Source organism: Anas acuta, chromosome 19 (assembly GCF_963932015.1).
Source record: "Anas acuta chromosome 19, bAnaAcu1.1, whole genome shotgun sequence".
In the NCBI taxonomy this organism is placed as follows: Eukaryota; Metazoa; Chordata; class Aves; order Anseriformes; family Anatidae; genus Anas; species Anas acuta.
The window spans coordinates 737,203-756,819 of record NC_088997.1 but is presented as its reverse complement, the minus strand read 5'-3'; the positions used below and the strand labels follow the sequence as shown (position 1 = coordinate 756,819).

The 19,617-nt window shown below is 61.8% G+C and overlaps 1 protein-coding gene across 2 annotated transcripts; it reads right to left on the bottom strand.

Moving 5' to 3' along the window:
• Positions 1 to 2,584: 2,584 nt before the first annotated feature.
• On the bottom strand, positions 2,585 to 18,597 carry CCDC92B (coiled-coil domain containing 92B). 2 transcript variants are annotated; one of them, XM_068655878.1, is made up of 4 exons: positions 18,424 to 18,597; positions 13,016 to 13,169; positions 9,286 to 9,333; positions 2,585 to 6,273 (listed from the first exon to the last, which is right to left on the bottom strand). In XM_068655878.1, the coding sequence occupies exons 1-4, from the start codon at positions 18,466 to 18,468 to the stop codon at positions 5,624 to 5,626; spliced, it is 897 nt and encodes a 298-aa protein (XP_068511979.1). In that variant the 5' UTR covers positions 18,469 to 18,597; the 3' UTR covers positions 2,585 to 5,623. The 2 variants fall into 2 exon arrangements, with proteins under 2 accessions (XP_068511979.1, XP_068511980.1); XM_068655879.1 differs by lacking the exon at positions 18,424 to 18,597 and adding an exon at positions 13,932 to 14,525.
• Between the last annotated feature and the right edge of the window lie 1,020 nt (positions 18,598 to 19,617).

Genomic DNA, 19,617 nt, shown 5'->3' with positions numbered 1-19,617 from the left:
TGGCCCCCCCGGCCCCGCCCCGCCTTAAAGGGGCCGCGCCACGGAGCGCTCCCGGCCCCGCAGCCCCGGCGCAGGCCCGGCGGGGGCGGGGGGTAGGGGGCAGGGGGCAGGGGCAGGGCCCCGGGAGCTGCTGCAGGAGCGCGGCCCGGCCCGGGGGGTGTGAGGGGAAGGGCAGCTCCTGCGGCGCTGTGACGGGTGCCTCAGGAAGCACTTGGTTGTAAAGAATAAAGAATAAGGAATAAGGAATAAATAATAAAGAATAATGAATAAAGAATAATTAATAAAGAATAAGGAATAAGGATTAAAGAATAAAGCCTCGGACGCGGTCCCGGGGGGCGATGGTGCCGGGCAGGGAGCTGCACCTCAAACAACTGTCAGCACAGGCTGCTGCTGTGCTCCACCGCAGGCCAGGAGCAGCCCCGCGCCCTCCAGCCCGCAGCAAGGCTGGGACCCGGGGCCCGGCCCTTCACCCACCGCCCGCTGCAGCCCCAGCAGGGCTGGGCCGCCGGCAGCCTCCGCACGGCCCCAGAGCACCGGGAGCGGGGCTGGGCTGGGCCATGCAGGGCCCCGAGGCCCCCGCTGGGGCTGCAGCTCAGCGCTGGCCCCCGGCAGCGGGTGTCGGGGTGCGCAGACACAGAAAGGCCCAGGGGGTTCCCAGGGCTTGGTGCCCACATCACTGCTGTAAGGGCCATGGCAGGGACGGGTCGTGCTCTGGAAGCTGAAATGCTGCGGAAACAGGCAGGAGGCCCCGCTGCACCCTTAGGATCTTAACTGCTTCTGTGCTGCCTGCACCACCGCGCTCACGCCTGACTCTGCTGCCCTGTTCTTACCCAAGGGGAACAAAAGGGGGAAGGTGCGGGGGCTCGTTACGGTGCAGACACACAGGGCCGTGCCCTGTGCCCCCTGCCCACCCCCTTGGTGCTTGGCTGGGGGCTCTGGGCTGGGCCAGGGGCTCTGGGCTGGCGTGTGACGGGCATCGCTGCAGCGCCACTGGAGAGGGAGCAAACAGAGAAACTTGGCGTTTGGGAGCAAAGGGCAGGTTTTAACTGGTGAGGAGACGCGGCACTTTCATCGCTGTGCTCTACAGAGCGCGTGGGGCGGGGGAGAGCCTGCACGTGAGCGCTGCCATCAGCTCGGGGCTGCTCTGCTGGGCCTGGCAGGGAGGCCCCGCGGCGCGGCGCGGCTCACGGCACCCAGCGGGAGCGGGGCGGCCTGCGGGCAGCGGGAGGTTTTCTTTCCCCTCACTTCCCCAGCACTGCTCAGCAGCCAGGCAGCACAGGGGAGTGACAAGAGCAGGCGTGCAGGGAGGAGGCGGCAGCAGCATTACTGCCAAATTGGCTCATCGGGGCTGGTGGGTGGCCTGTGGGCACCAAGCAGAGCAGGGACCTCGAGATGTTCGCCTACACCCCTGAAATGGAGGCTTGTTGGTGTGGGCCCATCAATCTTCCCAGTGGGGAGCACCACCACAGTGCCACGCTTCTGCCTCCGGGCAGCTCGTTTTGGGTACCTCGTGCATTGAGATGCGTTGTGCAGAGAAATCCCTGACCATTGCTCTCTTCAGAGACCGCATTTCTTGCTGCGCCTTCAGCTTTTCGGGGCAACCAGGAGAAGTCATCCCCACGCTCCCACACTGCAGATCCTCATCTATCAGCTGTGTCCTGCGTGTGATTTTCTGTGCAGTGAGGCAGTTTGTGGGAAGCCTCAAGCTCTGCCTCAGGCTGAACATTCCCCAGGGCAATAGGATTAGGCCCAGCCACCACAGCTCTGCACAGCGCAGTGCAGGAGAGGGGCAGGTCCCCAGGCCAGTGGGGCAGATGTCAGCAGGGAGTGCTCCACCAGGCGGTTTGCAGCACAGCAGATTAGGAGCCAAGCCCATGCAGGCTCGCAGCCTCACCAGGGAGCAAGCAGGGCACCGGCGGCAGGGGCGTGCTGGGCTTTGCTGCGCAGGATGGCACTGGCACCACTGGTGGGTGGCATGTTCCCAGCACGGCCTCAGCGCCAGCTGGCCCACCCGCACAGCCCTGCTGATGCACATCTTGCCCTAGCCGCTTTGCCCCTAATTATTTTTCTTGGCCGCACTGGGGCCCCCCACCCAAGTCCGGTGGCAGCCCTGGCCCCTCAAGGTGCTGGTTCCTCCTGGCCAAGCGCAGCCTGCGGGGGCCGGGGAGCCTCTGCGCTATTTGGGCCCTCACAACCGCACCTTCAAAGCGGAGAGGGGAAGGATATAGCCAGGAGCGCTTAGATTAGCCCTAGCAAGCACATTCAGAAAATATGGCTTTTTAATTAACAGGGTCAAGAGGGAGAGCTTCCCGACCAGCCCGCCCGGGGCTAGAGCCAGACGAGGGGAGCGTGCGAGTCACCAGGACTGGCTCTGCCTGCCAGGGCTCGGCGCAGCTCCTCCGCCTGTGCTGCGGGTTGTGCAACGTGAGGCATCCCTTCCTCAGAGAGATTTCAGAAGAGTAATAACGCAAAGAAAAGGGGATTAACAAATCCAACGCACCAAAACCATTAGGGTTTGCACAGCTGCAGAACAAAACCAGCGGGTACAGGAACGGTGCCCGGCTGTTAGTCTGCACACAGAGACTTGTCAGCACATCGTGTTTTATATATATATAAGATATTGTTTAACAACTGAGCGTTATTGCTATGCATCCATTTCCAGTCTAATCATTAAGCTTTACGAGTCAACATTACACATTGCTTGTTCCATACAAAGCATGTAGGTGTCAGCAGTTACACTCCTCGGTCTATACGTGTCTATGCACAGAGCTATACAGCGCAGGTTTAAGCTACGTTAACCATTTCGCCTCCCAAGGAGTCTGACAGCACGGGACAAACGCAGCCAGCAGGTCGCTGCTTCGTCCCCAAGCCGGGGACCCGGGGGTCGGTCAGAGGCTGCCCGCGTCCCTGCTGCCCCCCTGGGCTCGCTGCGTCCAACAGCGGCCGACTTAACAAAATAGGAATGCTGCCTCCTTGCTCCTTTTTTTTTTTTTTTTGATTTTTTTTGATCTCTGATCATTTTATATAAATACAAAGATTAAAATAATTTATTTCAACATAATTTCTATTACAATCATACAGTGTATTCCCCTCAAAGCAAGTGCACGTATGTATATATGTATATATATTTGTGTATATAGAGTACTCTAGAGCTTCCTCCCCGGGAGCAGCAGCAGCAGTGACTGAAGTAGGTGCAGGGCACAGAGCTGGTCCCCAGGCTCGGGGGTGAGGATCCCCCGGGAAGCGCAGGCCTAGCCCCAAACACCTCCATCTCGTAGGCCTGCGGGGGGACCGGGAGGCTCTGCGCACCCGAGGGCTGCCGGCGGGGACTCACAGCGCCCTGCTCCCGGCCCCGCTGCCCTTCCCCGTTCATCCACACTGCTGGGGTGCTGGGAAGGGCAGAAGTCATGGGGGGGATGAGATGAGATGAACTCCTCCAGCCAGCTGCTAATTCCTGGTGAAGAGGGAGGGATCCTGCAGCTCCCACAGGGTTGCTTCATTTACATTGCTAGGCACTAAAAATGCTGATTGCTAGGAAGGTATTTACAGAGAATAGGAAGGTATTTACACTCCCTCCCCTTCTTAATGCTTAGGTCAGTCACGACCACCATGATTTTATCAACAATTTTATAATAAAAACGCAACACACTCTGTGTATCGGGATTGTCTAGAAACGAGGGGGAAGGCCGCTGCGCAAACCACAGCCAAAGTAACACTCGGCTGAACGGCGCAGAGGTTCCTTTACCCTCTGACATTAAAATAAAACCAAGCCTGCAGCACGCAGCTGGGTCCGAGGCCCACGAGGCACCCCACCACGGCCCGGCCCTGAGCTGTCCCCGGGGCTGCTGTGTCGGGGGGCTCCTCGCAAATTCGGGGTGTGCTTAGAGATCAGTAATGACCAGGGGCAGCGCTGGGGGGTGCCTCACCTCCAAATCCCAGCGCTTCACCAGGCAGGTTCGTGACACAGGCAGAGAAAAGGTGCAAAAGCCGCTCATTTCTGTCCTGCCGGTGCAGAGGGTATGCTTGGGGGCTGTTTGAACCATCCAAAGGGCTGGCCCGGGGACTGTTACTGAGAATCTCGTAAAAGCCTTTTAATATATAAACACTGAGCTACAAAAATAGAGACCTCTGACTGCGTGAGCGCTCTGCGGGCGAGCTCGAGGTGGGTTCAGCCCGGCTGCTGCAGGACGGTGCTTTCCAGGGGCTTCAAACTGAACTCGAGGGGATGGGCTCTGAGGTGGCACACAGCTTCCTCCTGCCTCCTGCATCGCCCTGCGGGACACGGGGCCGTGCTGCGCCCTGGGCGCTTCACTCCCAGACACTGCCCCGGTGTCCCGACAGCGCGAGGCTCGGGGGCAGTGAGGGCTGGCACCCGAACCGCCTGGCTCCTGGTTACCTGCGGGGCTCCTTAGGTCCCACTGGAGCCCCCAGGCCAGCCCTGCCCCCTGCCCCGCTTCTTCCTGTCCCAGTTTCTGCTCGTCCATATTTAGGGTACACCTCTGCTTCAGAGCAGCTGAAGCCGTTGGTTTGGTCTGAGGTCAGGCGAGGCAGAAGGGGCCGACACTGAGTGCTGGCACAGGCCGTGGTGCTGGGAGGGAGGACAGCCGGCAGCCCCACGGTGCCTCTTCCAGCTGCTCCCCAGAGCCCGGCTCAGGGAGCTGCAGCACCCAAGGGACGCAGGCGAGGAGGACTGTGCGGCCTGCGCTCCTCATGGGGCTGCCCCTGCGGCTGGTCCTGCCCCAGCAGGGCGGTGGTGCACGAGATCCCACCTTCACCAGCGCCTTGCTGACGTGGTTATTGTCTGTGGTGAAAAACCAACACCTGGCCATGGGAGCAAGCAACAAACACAGCGCTGGTGCATGGCCAGAGCCTGCCCATCGCAGGTGATGTGTCAGGAACCTGCTCCAGCAGCACGGGAGGAGCAGCACCGGGTGCTGCAAGCGGGTGCCTTCCAGCTTGTGGGTCATCTCCATCGGCCTTGTCCCAGGCTGCCAGGTGCATGTAACGTGGGGGAAATCCGTGTGACAGTCAGACAAATCCCGCAGAGGGGAGTGGTGACTTGGGACATGGCTGGCACAGCTGCACCGCCCTGCGGAGGGGGAAAACCCCTCCGGTGCCAATGGGGCCGACTGTCACTGGCAACCCCTGGGCACCGAGGGCTGTGCTGGCGGTGTCTGCGCCCCTCCAGCCCAGCCCAGCCGGGGGTGCCTGAGGCAGGGCTGTGCTGAGCCCTGTGCCAAGCCACGGGTCTTCCTGCTGTGCACCCGGTACCCCAGGCCTGGGGAACACGACCGGCGTCTTCTCCAAGGAACAGCAGCAGCAGGAACAGGAGGATCTGCTTGTCTTGGGAACACGAATTTTCTGCCTTTCTTCCCCTGGAAGCTCTGCACAGCTGCTCAGCTGTTCCCCCTTGGCAAGCCTCATGCAGCATCACCACACCGTGCTCTCCGTGCCCCAGCACCGTGGGCTGCTCAGCGGGGAGGGGGTGCGGGCAGGGCACCCACCTTCCGCTGCCTCCTTCCCCTCCCGGGGGACAGGGGCAGCAACCTCGGCCGGCGCCCACCTCAGTGCCGCCGGGCTCAGCGCCTTCCCGGCCGCTCGGGCCGTGCCCACCGCTGGCCGCCTACTCCCGGGCCCAGGCTCCGTGGGGCCCAGACCCTGGCCGCTTGCTGGGCTCGCCCTTGGCTGGCCGGGCTCTGGCTGCGGGCTCCTGGGGGGGTGGCCGGGGGGACCTCTGCGCCCGGGGGGCCGCAGCAGCGCTGGCCGTGCCCCGGGCCTCGGCGGGGGGCTCTGGTGGGCGCTGCGGGGCGGGCGGCCGTGTGGTGTAGAGGAAGAGGGCCGGGTCGGGCATGGCGTCGTGCTCCTCACGTGCGGGGTCCCTGGGGTGGGCACCGTCCCCGGGAGGGCGCCGTGGGTGTGCCCGGTGGCCGCGGCGCCGGGGCCTGGCCTCGGGCGGGGGCTGCTCAGCAGGCGGCCGCCCGCTGGTGCGGGGTCCCGGCAGGCGCTGGGCAGTGGCGTGCAGCTGCAGGGAGAGGTAGGCGGCCGCCTCCGTCTGCTTCTGCAGCTCAGTGTCGAGGATGGTGACGCGGTGGCTCCGCCGCTTCAGCTCCTCCAGGAACCTGCGCTCCTTGTTGCGGAGGCTGGAGCGCAGCGCGGCCACCAGGGTCTCCTTGTGGCGCAGCTCCTTGCGCAGCTCCAGGTTGTCCTTCTCCTTCTCCTGCAGCTGGGCTTCCATCACCCGGCACCTCTCCTCCAGCTCCCGGTCCAGCACGTCTGCAGGGCAAGGCATGGGGGGTTAGGAAGAGGCAGGAGTGGCTCTGCCCAGCAGACAGAGCAGTTCCCCACGTGGAGGTGGCTGTGAGGGCACCAGACCCAGGGGCATGGTTCAGCAGGATGCCGGCACGTCCATGCTGTGCCACCGGGCTGCTCAGGTGCTTTTGGAAACCGTGGCCTGAAAACTCCCCGTGGGCAGCTCACCAGCACATGCAGCCCTTCCCTGTGTTCTGGGGCAAGGCACGAGATCCCCTCTCGATGGGGCTAGTGTACAGGCTGGGACAGAGGAGAAAAACCCAGCAGCAAAGCAATCAACCCAATTTATTGAGTGCTGTTGCCCTCATGCCAAGAGGCTGCAGAGCCAGATTAGAGAGGATGGAGGGTGCTAATCCAGGATTACCAGGCAGTCGAGCCATGCTCAGCTGAGGGCCCAGGGAGAAACGGACGGACATGCATGTGGCTATTTATACGGGGGCACATAAACGTGTTCATTTATTTACGGACACCCAGGAGGAGCCAGGCGCTGCAGCCGAAGCCGCTCCCGTTGCACCGCGGTGCAGCTGCGGGTGGGACCAGGCAGCCCCGGGTGCTCCCCACACAGGCACAGCCCCGCGTCCCCAGCGCCTCGCCCCGCTGTCCCACCCTCGGCTTGGCCTCCGCCTGCTGACACCAGGGCCCTGCAGGGGCGGCCGGTTCCAGGTGTGAGTGGAAGCGCCCGTGAGCAGCAGCGATCCCGCTGGCACGCAGCACCCCGGCAGCACAGGGATGCACCCGCAGTTGCCTACAGGCAGCCATGGGGTCGGGAGCTGGGGTGCAGCCCCAGGCTGGGCGTGAGGCAGAGGACAGGAGGAGAGGGACCCTGCCGCTGCCGCGCTATGCTCAGTTCCTCCCCGTGCTGCAGCCGTTCTCCAGAAGGAAAACCTTTTCCGAAAACCATTCCCAAGAAGGGTGGCGTGTGCTCAGAGGGAACTGCTGAGCCGCCTCTGGCTGACCACCCCCTGCAGGGGCTGCGGGCTCACCGCTCCCCATCCTCTGGGGTGTGCTGGGCTCCGGTGAGGTGGGGCGAGGAGGTCGGGGGCACCCCTTGGCAGCCCCCCAGCAGAGGGGCTCTGGAGCCGGGGCTGCAGCAGCACCACCCAGCGCAGGCAGCAGGCAGCCAGCTCCTCTCCCAGCTGCGATGCACTCACCACGCCGTCACCCCCGGTTGCTGGTGCCTGACCTGTTCGTCTTCTTCTGCTGCCGGCAGCAGCTGGCTGCCAGCGACGGGGCGCTGACGGGACTTGTTGAAGCAGAGGCGCTGCTCCGAGTGGCAGGTTCCCCGCGGCTCCCACCCGCCACCTCTCCCTACACCCCGCAAGTGATGGGTGCCCTCCCTGCCCCGGCCCTGCTGAGTCACGCCGGTGGCACCCAAAAAAGTGTGATTTCACACCAGCCCTGTGCGCTGCTCCTGAGCACCCTGCACTGCTCCAGCCAGCCTGCGTGGGCCCCGTGGCAGCTCCAGCCATGGCTCCCTCACCTGCCTACAGGGGCACAGCACCGGCCACCCCCCACGCACCCACCCTGCCTTCTGCTTCCCCATAGCAGCATCAAGAGACTGCCTTTAGTAACTGTCCATCTGTAGAGCAATTTGGGTAACAAAACTTTGCATTTCTCTACCCCCTTCTGCCCAATGATCCTGATGGGAGGAGGGGCTGGGGACAGGGCTTGGGGAGCACCGCAGCCACAGGGGCCCATCTCTCGGGGCTCCTCCAGGCAGCCTTCAGCCTGCGATGGACACGCACTGGCCCACTGAGGTATGGGGACTCCCTGTATGAGGACAAGCCCTGCCCCATGGCCACAAGTGTCCCCGTGGGGACCCAGCTCTGCGCCAGGCGAGGTGCCCCCGGCTGGCCGGGCTGTGAGCCCCTCTGCGCAGCCCTCCCGTGGGGCCGAGGAGCGCAGTGCCATCACTGGGACCAGTGCAGCGCACACGGCGTGCCCAGGCGCGCTCCCGTGGCTGTGGAAAAGCTCTGCTTTTTATGATAGGCTTTGCAACCGCTTTATGGCTTCAGCTCTTAAGTGTCTTCTGCTGAGGAAAAATGCTTTCTAATGAGATCTTAAGGGAGGCAGCTGCACGCGGTAATTATTACATGAGTGGCATTTGAAGAGCGATCATTTGATGGCATCTTAATTTAGGTTGTTGCCCCATAAATGTAGCAAATGTGCTCGTACTCCTGAGCTGTTAAAAGGCTGCAGGATGGGCAGAGACCTGCGGGCGGTGCTCACTGCAGATGGTCCCTGCAGCGCGGGCAGGGACGCGGGGCTGGGCTCGGGTCAGTGGCCGGGCCCCAGGAGAGGAGGTGGCCACGAGGCTGGGGCAGTAACACCAGGAAGGAGAGCCCGGGGCGGTGCTGGGGGATGCGTTTCTGCAGGGCCTGGGCAGGGGCAGCCCGGGCACCCCCCTCGCCCCCGACCCACCCCGGGACCCAGGGGTCAGCACACAGAAATGCGCCCTGGCAGCTCCGCAGCGCTGATGCCGCCCCACGAGGCTGACGCCAGCCGCTCGCAGACATCCTGGGTGCAGCAGCAATTCTCTCCCCCTTACTTTGGAAGGTGGGAGATCATTTTGCGGGTCATAGTGAGGAACTGGTGGTGCCTCAGGATGGTGAGAGGAGCTCAGGGGGTAACTGATAACACCCTTGTTTGCTTTTCCCTGGGGCTCAAGGCTTGGCAGGCTTTGAGACGCTCCCTGGGGGTCCGTGGACTACCCCTAAGGGCTCTGTGTAAGGGGATTAGCAAAGCAAACCCTAGGGATGCTTGCTTTCACATGCAAAACCCTTTTTTTTTTTTTTTTTTTTTTGCACAGACATTTGAGGCCGTTCAATCTCGGTGCTAAGAGGCTGTGAACTGTGCAGGTGGGCTTCCCAGCCAACCCCAGCCCCACCACCCCCTGGGGACAAGGGACCCCACGCCCCCAGGCTCCATGCAGGCAGCCCGCACACCCCACTGAGCGCAGGCAAACCGAGATCCTACCTTGCTGGCGGGCTTCCAGCTCCTTCATTTCAAGGTCGTGGGTCAGCTCTAGGAGAGAAACCAAACGGGGATGAGCCCGAGCCCCTGCCCCTGCTCCCCCTCTCCTGCCGGGGCTGAGCCCTGGCTCCTCTGCCCGGCCCCAGCGCTCGCAGCCGCTCCCAGGCCCGGTGCCTGGCAATCCCTGAGCTGTGCGGCAGCCTCGGGACCTGCAGCAGCCCCGCTCCAGGATGGGACTGGTGCAGCTGCAGGTCCTGCCCCAGCGCAGGCTCCCTCACACCCATGGGGCCTTTTTTTTTTTTTTTTTTGGAACCATTTTCGGTGCTTTAAATCAGGACAAAGAGCAAAGCAACGGACTGAAAATAGACCAAAGTGTAAACTGCTGCCTGAAGTATTTCATAATTTACTGCTTGCAGCCTGCTCTCTCTGCCTCTGCACATTACGCAAGCGGGACGTCCTTGTCCCTGCGCTGTGCCTGGAGCAGGGCGCTGCTGCAGCACCGCGTACCCCACAAAATCCTCTTCAGACCCGTCACCGCGCAGCCAAAGGGCCGAGCCTGCCCCAGGGTCCCCAGCCCCAAAGCACCCAGCTCTCCAGGGCTCATACAGCTCAGGGACCTGCTGGAGCTCGCCTTTAACCTGCAAACATTTACAATTTCTTTTGAATTAATATGACAGACTGCTGGACTAGCAGCAGCTAAGAGAGAAGGAAGGAGCTAACAGCAGTAGTCAGTCCTTTTGGAGCTCTTTTTTTCTGAATATGAATTCAAATGGTTAATCTTTGCCCTACATTTTTCTTTTAATCTGCTTTCGTGCTGACTCTAATCCTCATCACTGCCATCCTTCCGAAGCGCAACGCTTGGCTCAGGCTCCTCTGCCCGTCTGTCTTGGAAAACAAATCTGTAGTGAGAATGCAGAAGTAACTGAGAACGTAATGCAGTTTCTGGAAAGCTTTCAGCACTCCTGACTGCCCCATTGGAAATCAATGGCAGCTGTGTTATTTTTCTGAAGCTAAAATAATGGGTTTGGAGTCTCAGAGATATTCCAAACGAAACCTAAAGCAGTGTCCCGTTTGAACAGACAACGCTGCTCTGCTGCACAACGCGCAGAGCGGGCTCCTTGCTGCTGGGCCAGGTGCGGGGGTGCAGCAAACCCCCTCTGGCTGCGGGCTGGATGCGTGCGGTGGCAGCTCTGCCCCGGCTGCTCTGCCCCGGCTGCTCTGCCCCGGCCTTGCCACAGCGGGACGTGGCCGTGCCCTGGAGGGGCCGCAGCCCGCTCCAGCTCCGTGTTCCTCGCCCCTCGCCCATCTCTGAGGGGCTCCCCCCGCCACCTGGCACCCCACTGGGCGCTGTGGTTGCGCTCTGCAGTGTCCAGGACGCCCTTGCCGTGCCCGGGGCCATGCGGTCCCAGAAGTGGGACACCATCCATGCCCTCGGGAGCAGCCGGGGCCCGCAGGGTCTCTGCTGCCCTCCAGACAGCGGGCTGCTCCTGTGCTCGGGTAGACGTGGGGGAGAGCAGAGGGGCTGCCAGCACCTTCTGTGCTGCACGTTGCTGATGCACCACGCTGCCTCCACGGATTCCCTCCTGGAAACCCGGCTCTGCTTCCTGCACGAGCTTCCCCTGCTGCTGTTCTGCTAACACTGGGGAACATGCTAATTATTGCCACAAGAGTTGAGCTCATCTTCCAGTAAAAGGAGAAACAGAAGAGTCTGAAAGGATCTATTGCTATTTCTGCTGTGTTTATGCTTCGCAAATAAAATGGGAGTGGGAGGAAAGCCAACTCTGCTCTGTAACGTGAAGTTTATTCCAATAAATGAATCATAGCACACTGCTCCTCACTGCATTTATCTTCCTGTAAGCGCTGTGACTGTAGATGCTGGGCTGCAGGGCTTCGCTAGGGCCAGCCTCCCAGCTGACCCCCTGCAATATCTGCAGCCCCGCCGGCCCCTTCCTCCCACCCGTGCTGCTGGGGGAGCGGTGTGGAGCCCAGCGGGTGCCGGGGCCCCCTCCCCAGCTTGCCTTCATCCCACTGCCCCGCAGCAGCGCTGGGTGGCGGAGGCTGCAGAGCACACAGAGCACAGCCTGTGCCAGCCCTGGTCCTGAGGCAGAAAAGCTGTGGGCTTATCTACTCAGAGAAGCTCCCTTATCAGCACAGCTATTCTGCTGCCAGATCCAGCCCGGTCTGGTGCTGTGTGCCCTGCGCAGCCCCCCTGGGGTCACTTCGTGTGGCACCACTTGGCTCCCTCCCCAAATAGGTGCCCCCAGGGCCCCAGCACCCTGATGCTGCCAGGGCTTTGTCAGAGGGCAGCAGCAACACAGAAATGCACTGGGGGCTGGGCTGGCAGCGATGCTGCTCAGACACCGAGGTCACGCTGCAAAAATCCAAGGTCTGAACAGCAGATCCAGGTGCAGCAATGAGCTACGCACCTGGACCAGGCGGGGAAGTGCTGAGTGATCAGTTCTCCTCTCACACAAACTGCATCGCAGGGGATGGCACGGAAAACATGACCAAAGTCATCCCAGAGCTGCACAGGAGTTCTGCCCCCATTGCTCCTAGCGGAACGGCACCGCAGAACTACACATCGTGCTCATGGCACAGCACTCATCCAGCCCCACGGTGCTGCCAGTCGGCGCGGCTGGGCAGAGCCGATTGCAAACAGCAGACGCGGACGGGGCCATTTCTGCCACGGGTGGCTCTGAACCCCTCAGCGTGATTCAGGGCTGAGAGCCCCGCTGTCTCATACTGCCTCATCCTCAGCCTCCCAGATATTAAAAGAAATGAAACACAACAGACAAAGCTGGGGAAGGACGGGGAATAAACCGACAATTTTAGCAATGCCGTCATGTCTCTTTCCCAGGAACCAGTGAGAACGAGAAGCTGGAAGACAATGAGTAATTCGCTGCAGCTGAATTATTGATGAGAGCGCCGGGATGGATTTCAGTGGCAGGCAGAGCAGGGTCACTGCTGGGCGAGGGGTTTTATGGGAGAGCCCCCACACTGCGGGGACCTGCCCCCAGCCCAGGCTCCCCGGGGGCCAGGAGGGCGGCAGTATCTCTGCAGCCCTGCGTGGAGCCGTGCTCCTGGCTGGCAGTGGATGTGCTGGTGCCGTGGGTTCAGTGCTCACACAGCACCGGGCAGCAGACACGGGCACTACCAACAGCACCAGTGCCGAGCTGCTCCGGGCCGGGCTGGCAGGAAAGAGGGGATTTCACAGCTCCAAATAACAGGAAATAATGCACAGTAACAAGATAGAAACAAGAAAATCACATTCCCCTGGTCCTGAAAGTGACTTTGGCACAATCCCGTGCACCCCCATCATCGGTGGAGTTCAGCCCTTTTCCTTCCCTTCATCTACCAGCACCAGGGAGAAAGGAAGAACTGCTTTTACATTTTAACAAACAAAATACCATTGAGGACACAAATCATAGAAAGAAAAGGCAGGACCACCTTGCTGGCTGATGCTTGGGTTTCTTTTCCTTTCCTTAGACCAGCGAACACCTCCAGGGCAGCGACTACTGCAGTCAAACTACGGCTGGGTGTGGGCACGCGGCCTGGGGAGAGCGCTGAGCTGGTGGGGCTGATCCCCTTTCAGAAGCCTGCCCCAAGCACTGAGTTAAAATAAAGGAAGAGGGTCCTAATTACGGATTATGAACATGGACTGCTCTCCTATTACCCGCTTTCCTGACACCGGGGCAGACAGCACCTGGCAGGAGGGGAGGCACCAGGCGCTCACCTGAGCAGTGCTTCTGCAGGCGGAGGATCTCCAGGTGCAGGTCGTGGAGCAGCTCCATCTGCTCCTTCTTCAGGAAGGCGATGTGCCGCTGCACGCTCTGGATCTGGCGCTCCAGGGACACGGTCTCCATCGCAACCGAGCTTGCGGTCCACGCCTGCGGGGAGAGGACACGGCCTGCCGTCAGACAGCAGCGGCACCGCGGCACCCCGGGAGCAGAGCCGGTCCCGGAGCCCCTGCAGGAGGCAGAGCCACCGGGCACCGCGGGCACCTGCTCCCCGCTGTCCCCCCCAGGGATGTGGCTGCGGGCAAGGCGGTTCCGTGCAGGGGCTGTGACCCCACCGGGGGTCCCGCAGGAGCAGCCCCCGAGTCCCCGCACGGCCCCATCCCCGGTGCCAGCTCTCGCTGTGGGCTGGAGAGCTCTGATGCTGCACAAACAGAAAGCGCTGCTGTACGGATGTGTGTGTTGAAACAGCTCGCTTCTATTTTAAATTTGGCCCTGGGAAATGTTTCATCGCTGAGCAGGATTACATCTGGGACAGGATTGCTTCCTGCTCCCCCCGCGGTCCCCAGGTGGGAGCCACACCAGCGCTGATTTGGGCTGTCACTTGGCAAGCCACGTATTACAGAGCAGCAACTGCGGCAGCAGATCTAGCACATGAAAAATACAATATGCTCGGTCTAATCCAATCAGCGTTACGTGGCGAGGAGCTTCGTGCTGCCTTACAGCCGAAGGAACATCTCCACTGGTAATTCACCCGACAGACGTGCTGCTGCCAGCTCCAAGCCCGTAGCTCGGCCCCGGGGTGCAGGAGTTCATGGCGCGGTAATTGCTCCGTGAAGCAGCCACGTGAGCTGCCCACCTGCACCAGGGAGATAAAAATAAACCTCTGGAAGAATCCTTAATTCTGGGAAATACCATTTTGTGTGGATGTGGAATCCGTCCTTATCCCAAACACCGAGCCTGGGAGAAGGGGAACCTGCAGCAAGCTGCTGGACACGCTGGGATCTTTTAGCCAGGAAGCCCAAGGACAGCACGCTGCATCCTGCCACTGCCACCTCCTCCTTCACTCACAGCTGATTTTGTTTCTCTCAATACGAACTTGAAGACTAAGCAAGTGCTTTAGCTCACGTTTATGAGCAAGCCCAGTCCTTTAATGTAGCACATTTTAAGCTAATTCCCACAGCCTAAACCAAATCAAACCCCATTTAAGCTTGATTCCAAAGCAAGTAATCTTGGCAGAGTTCCTAGCTCAAAGCTCTGTTCTTGCCAAGGCCTCCAAAGGTTTGTGGAAACCTTAAGATCAGGTCTCCTATTTCATGAGAAGGGAAGGGGCCGCAGTGAGGCTCCAGCCCTGGGAGCACCTCTCCCACTGCCCCTGCTGTGGGTATTGCCTGCAGCAGCCCCAGCCCCCAGGGACCTGCTCCTCCTGCCCCCATGGAAGGTGATGCCCCATGGAAGGTGATGCCCTGCCAGCCCACCACACAGAGCTACAGCCACCAAGAGATACATGGGGAATTTTTAGCTCATTTAAAGATAAATTTATTTAAGCCTATAAATTCCTTATTTATAGGAAACAGCTGCAGGGCTTGGAACAGCGCTGATGCCCTGCAGCTGCCCTCTTCTCCCAGCCCTGGTATAAAACCCCCCAGCACAGCGGTGCTGCTTTCTTCATGGGGGTGCTGGGGGGGGGCTCTGCTTGTACAGGGTGCTGCCCCCCACATGTGTACAGCTGGGATCTGCCTGGCCCTCTGCTTGCTGCTACTGCTGCTCTGCCTGCTGTGGGGTCCCAGTGGTGTACGGACAGGGTGCTTGGAGCCGGCTCTGGCACAAGCTGGGTTCTGCTGTGGCTGCCTCCTGCCCTGGGGGTAAGGGCCTCAAACTGGAGCTGTGTGAGGGGCTTGGGGCCCTCGCTGTGGTCTGCGAGGCTGCAGGGATCTGGCTAAAGCCTGAAATAAGGAAAGTGTGTAATGTGAACTGGCTTTGGCATATGTGGTGGATTGTTATCGGCTATTTTCATGCCTCAGGGAGCTGTTTCTAGTGGCAAAATAATGACATGCCTGGTTTTAGGATGGATCTGCTCTTCAGGGAATGAAATGCTCCAAACGCTCAACGCATGAATGCTATAGAAAAGCACAAAAAGGCTGGTGTGATACATAAAAGCAACAGATACAGAGGTCCTGCTCCTCGTTTAAGCACTTATTGTGAGAGGTATGATTTATACCAGCTTAAAGCTTCCCTGTGGAACAATGTCATGTAAGTGGAAACTGCCCTGAACTGGCCCTCCTGTTCCTGCCTGCCTGGACGTAAGGTTCACGTGCTCGGTTCAAAGCAACCAGGGGCATTGCCTGGGACCTCAGGGGACTCGTAGGCCCTCGGTGTTTGTCATTTCAAAGTGGATTTTGGGGGAAAAAATATTGCTATAGGCTTTACATCCTAATCACTCCCATTCTTCCGAATGGCATGATGATGGTTTTGAAGCCTTGTAGGTTAGTTAACTTTTCCTGATGACATCTTAATTAACAGACAAGGTTAAAAGGTCTGTGTCCTAATGGCTTCCAGGAGAGCTGGCACTTGTTCTGTGTGATGTGAGCTGGCAATGAAAGGAGCTGATGCTGGAGGGCGAGGTCACTCGGGCCATCGCAGCGTGCCCTCCTGCAGCCCTGGTGGCGGGGGGGCTAGGGAAGGTGTGCCCCCGCTTTGGAGCAGTTTCTGTAAGGAAGGGGTGGAACCTTTTCTCTGGAAGTGTCAGAAAGTAGGTTGGACAAAGCCCTGGAGGATACGTGGTGCTATTTTCAAGCACTTTGTTCCGTCTGGTTGAGATGTGTTTGGTAGAAATGGCTGGGATCTTTCCACTCAACTTTTCCTCCCCTCCTTTAGGTGGCAAACTGTCCATTTATTAACTTAGCATCCCACACGGATCCTGAGCCCTGGGACTGGTTTCCCCAGTTATGGAGCTTTTCAGAGCCCACCGCTTGGCAGGGATTTCTTCAGCGCCCACCTGAATGCTTCTCCTGTCATGACTCGGGGGAGCTGTGGGGCTGCCACAGGGTACATGTGTGCGGCCTCCAGCAGCCCCATGGATGTCAGCAGGCAGCACAGACTCAGAGCCCTGGGCAGGGGCTGTGGGAATGCCCCGGGCAGGAGATGCCTCCCCCCCAGCCCCTGCCTCCCCGTGGAGAGGAGCAGTGGTGCCACCAGCAGCTACCTGGCATCTCCGGGGTACAGGTGATGATGCAAGAGCCCAGAGCTATTGGGGAAGCTGCAGTTTAGTTGTGGAGCTTCAGCAGCACCTGGAAGCTGCTCGAGCATTTCCGATGTTACTGGCTGTGAACGAACGCTTGCCGGGAGGTCCCCACTCAGTACCCAAAAGGACTTCGAAACCGAACTCTCAGCAACTTGCTTTCCCTCCGTTGCTTTTGAAGTTAAGCAGAGATTGCAGCTGCACTGTGAGCGTTTAGTTTGCGGTGCCTCTGGTCATTTCACACAGCGAAATCACCTGGGAGGTGTCGGGAGTTAATAAGGGTTATTTGCTGCTGCTGCTGGCCGACCTCATAACGTGCTACAGAGCCGTGCTGTCTGCCAGCTGATGGCCCTGCAGCCTGTGCGTGAGGCAGGGCAGGAGCCTTCAGCCCGACACGAGGCAGAGCGCGGTCACCGGGGTGCTGAGCACCAGCACCTCGCCTCAGGAGCACAGCTCCCCATGGGACGGCTGCACTGCTCCGAGCAATGCGAGGGGCTGGGAGCGAGCTGCTCCCATCCCTCCCTCGTGGCTTCAGCTGTGACTTTGTGCTTCCAGGCCAGGGCTGAGCTGCTGAAGCAGCTGCTGGTGGGAGGCCTCAGGGGGCTGTGCGCTGCGGGGCTTGGGGGAGTCACGTAAAAGTTGCAGCCCCAGCAAAAGTCACTTGCTGTAAAAGCCCGAGGGCAGGCAGTGCTCCCCTCAGTCTGAAGGAGCTCGGTGCCTTGTTTCTGCTGGCTGCGTGCATGTGCACGGCTGGAAAGGAGGCACCCACTGGAGTGGCAGCCGCCCCCGGAGCTGCCCCTGTCCCTGCAGGGCTGTGCCTGTGCGGCTGTCCCTGGTTTGCTGGGGTGTCAGCCCTGTGTGTGCCTAGGACTGTGCTGAAAAATGTGCCACTTGGGTGCATCCACCCTGCCACAACTTTCCTGCCGACCTCAAACCCGTGCCCCTTCACAAGGCTCCAGGACGTGGCCAAGCGCTCCTGGGTCTCGCTGGCCATGCCTCGGGAGGCACCAGGTGCCACGCTACGTGTGAGGCACCCAAACACCACCGGGCATTCAAGGGACTTTGCTCTCCAAGCCCGGCAAGGTGCTGACGGGGAGTGTGGGGGCTCTGGGCTCAGTCCCCACCAGTTTCCCAAGCTGGGTCCAGCTGTGAGTGCTGAGCCTGCTCGTGGTCCTGCCCTCTGCCTCCACAGCGGAGTGTGCTTTGCCTCCCTCCATCACTACGCTGCAGCCTTTGGGACACAGGGCGCTGGGGATGCTGATCTCAGCAGGGTGTTTCTGGTACTGCTGGGAGCCTGGTGAGGTTTGCAGTTCCATCCCAATTCATCAGAGTTCTTATTTCTCTAAAAACAAAGCGAGTTAACCTCTCAGAGTAACTACAGTGAGCGGCTCGGTTCCCAGTCTGCTCAGAACTGATCATCACGGACAGCTCGTCTGAGGGTTGGCTTCTGAGGCCAAACAGCTGGAGCCTGTGCACGTCAGCCCGAATCCCAGAGCTGTGACCTCAGAAAGCGACCTCGGCCCCTGCTGATGCCTTCCAGAGGCAGCGGTGGTTTTGCATCTGTGCAGAGCCCAGCACAGACGCGGTCATACAGAGATCCACATCATTTTTCCTCATAACGGGCCAATTACCTGGGGAGGCTGAGGGCACACACAAGGTTTGCAGGGACAGGTGGATGATTTATCCCGCCGGGGCTGCCAGCAGCCCCCAGCCCAGCACACACAGCAGCGGTGCCGCTCAGCGCTCCCGGTCTCAGGGCGAGCACAACTTGGCAGCGGTGCCGGGAGGCGGCTGCGGACGGGAGGGGGGCCGGAAACTTGCGGAAGGTCACGGAGCGGCGGGGCCGGGAGAGGAGCCCGGGGGGGGACCCGCGGCCTCGGGGCTCGGCAGCACCGCGCAGCGCCCCCCCCGCCCCGCCCCGGCACCGACCGCAGCCTGGGCCCGCTGCGAGCGGCACCGGGGGGGGCCGGGGGGGGCCGGGGGGGGCCGGGGGCCGTCCCGTGCTGCCCCCGCGGCTCCGGGGGCGCTGCCGGCGGGGTCGGGCCCGGTGCGGGCCGCGCTCGGCGTCTCCGCGGGGCCCCCCCGTGCGCTGCGCCCCGCGATGCCGCCCCCACCCCCCGGTACCGTCCCCCCCCCCCCACCCCTCCGCCGCCGCCGCCGCCTTACCTCCGGGGAGCGCCGCGGCCCCGCGGGGCGCCCGCTGGGCGTCATGGGGCCGGGCCGGGCCGGGCCGCACCGGGGCCGGGGCCGGGCCGGGGCCGCTCCGGGCTCCCCGCGCTGCCCGCGCTGCCTGCGGCGGCCCCGCCTCGCCCGGCCCGGCCCGGCCCCGCCGCCCGCAGCCGTAAACAGGCGGCAACGTGACCGGAACTGGGGCTCGGCCGCGCCGAGCGGGGCCCGCGGGCACCGGGACCGGCCCCGGGGCCGCCCCTCGCGGCCGGGCCGGGCTCCGGGATCCCCCCCCCGGCCCCCCCCGGCCCCGCCGCCGCTGTCCGCGGTGCTGACGGCGCCCGCCCGGCCGCGGCCCCGAGCACGGCGTTGGTGCCCCCCCCCCCCCCCCGGGGCTGTGCGGGGAGGGACCCGCGGGGCGGGGAGCCCGGGGCCGGCGGGGCGCGGGGGGGCTCCCGGGGCTGTGCTCTGAGGCCGCCGCTCACCCCGCGAGGTGCGCCCTGCGGGGCGGCCGGGCCCGGTGTGCCCGCGGCCTGCCCGTGCCTCCCGGCGGGGCCCGGCAGCCCCCGGCCCCTCAGCCCGGATCCGGCAGTGCCCCCGGGCCGGGCCGCGCTGCCCCCCCCCGCTGTCCCCGCACCGCTGTCCCCGCAGGGTGCCGGCAGCTCACAGCCCGCACTGGGGGTGTTGCAGGGCAGCCCGCACTGACAGCCCCGTGTCGCTGCCACCCCGCGTCCTTTCTGCTCCTGGGGTGTCCCCGAGCTCTGACAATGCCTGTGCCACGCACTGCGACCCGGGGTGTGCCATGGGAACAGCCCTGCTCTCTGCCACGGAACGGCCCTGCACTGCCCGCATCACACGTGCTATGGGTACAGCGCGGGGGGTCTGCGATGTCCCCGTGCTGCAGCAGGCAGCCCAGATCCCTACCTGGTGCTGGGTGCTGTGGCACAGCCTGGCTGGGTGCAGGCTGCTGGCAGAGGGAGGCTGGGCTTGGAGTCAGGACTCCTCTATGGACAGTGAGCTTAATTCATACCAAGAGCAAAATCATCACATCAGGAGAAAAGGTGACTGGGGAGGTCTGAAGGTCTGCACATGCAGACAGGAATGTACGTGGAAGCTTCTGGTTTCCATGACTTACTCAGACATCTCTGCTTAAGGCCTCCTGGCGGGTGCAGCTGAGAGCTTTGGTGCTTCCTA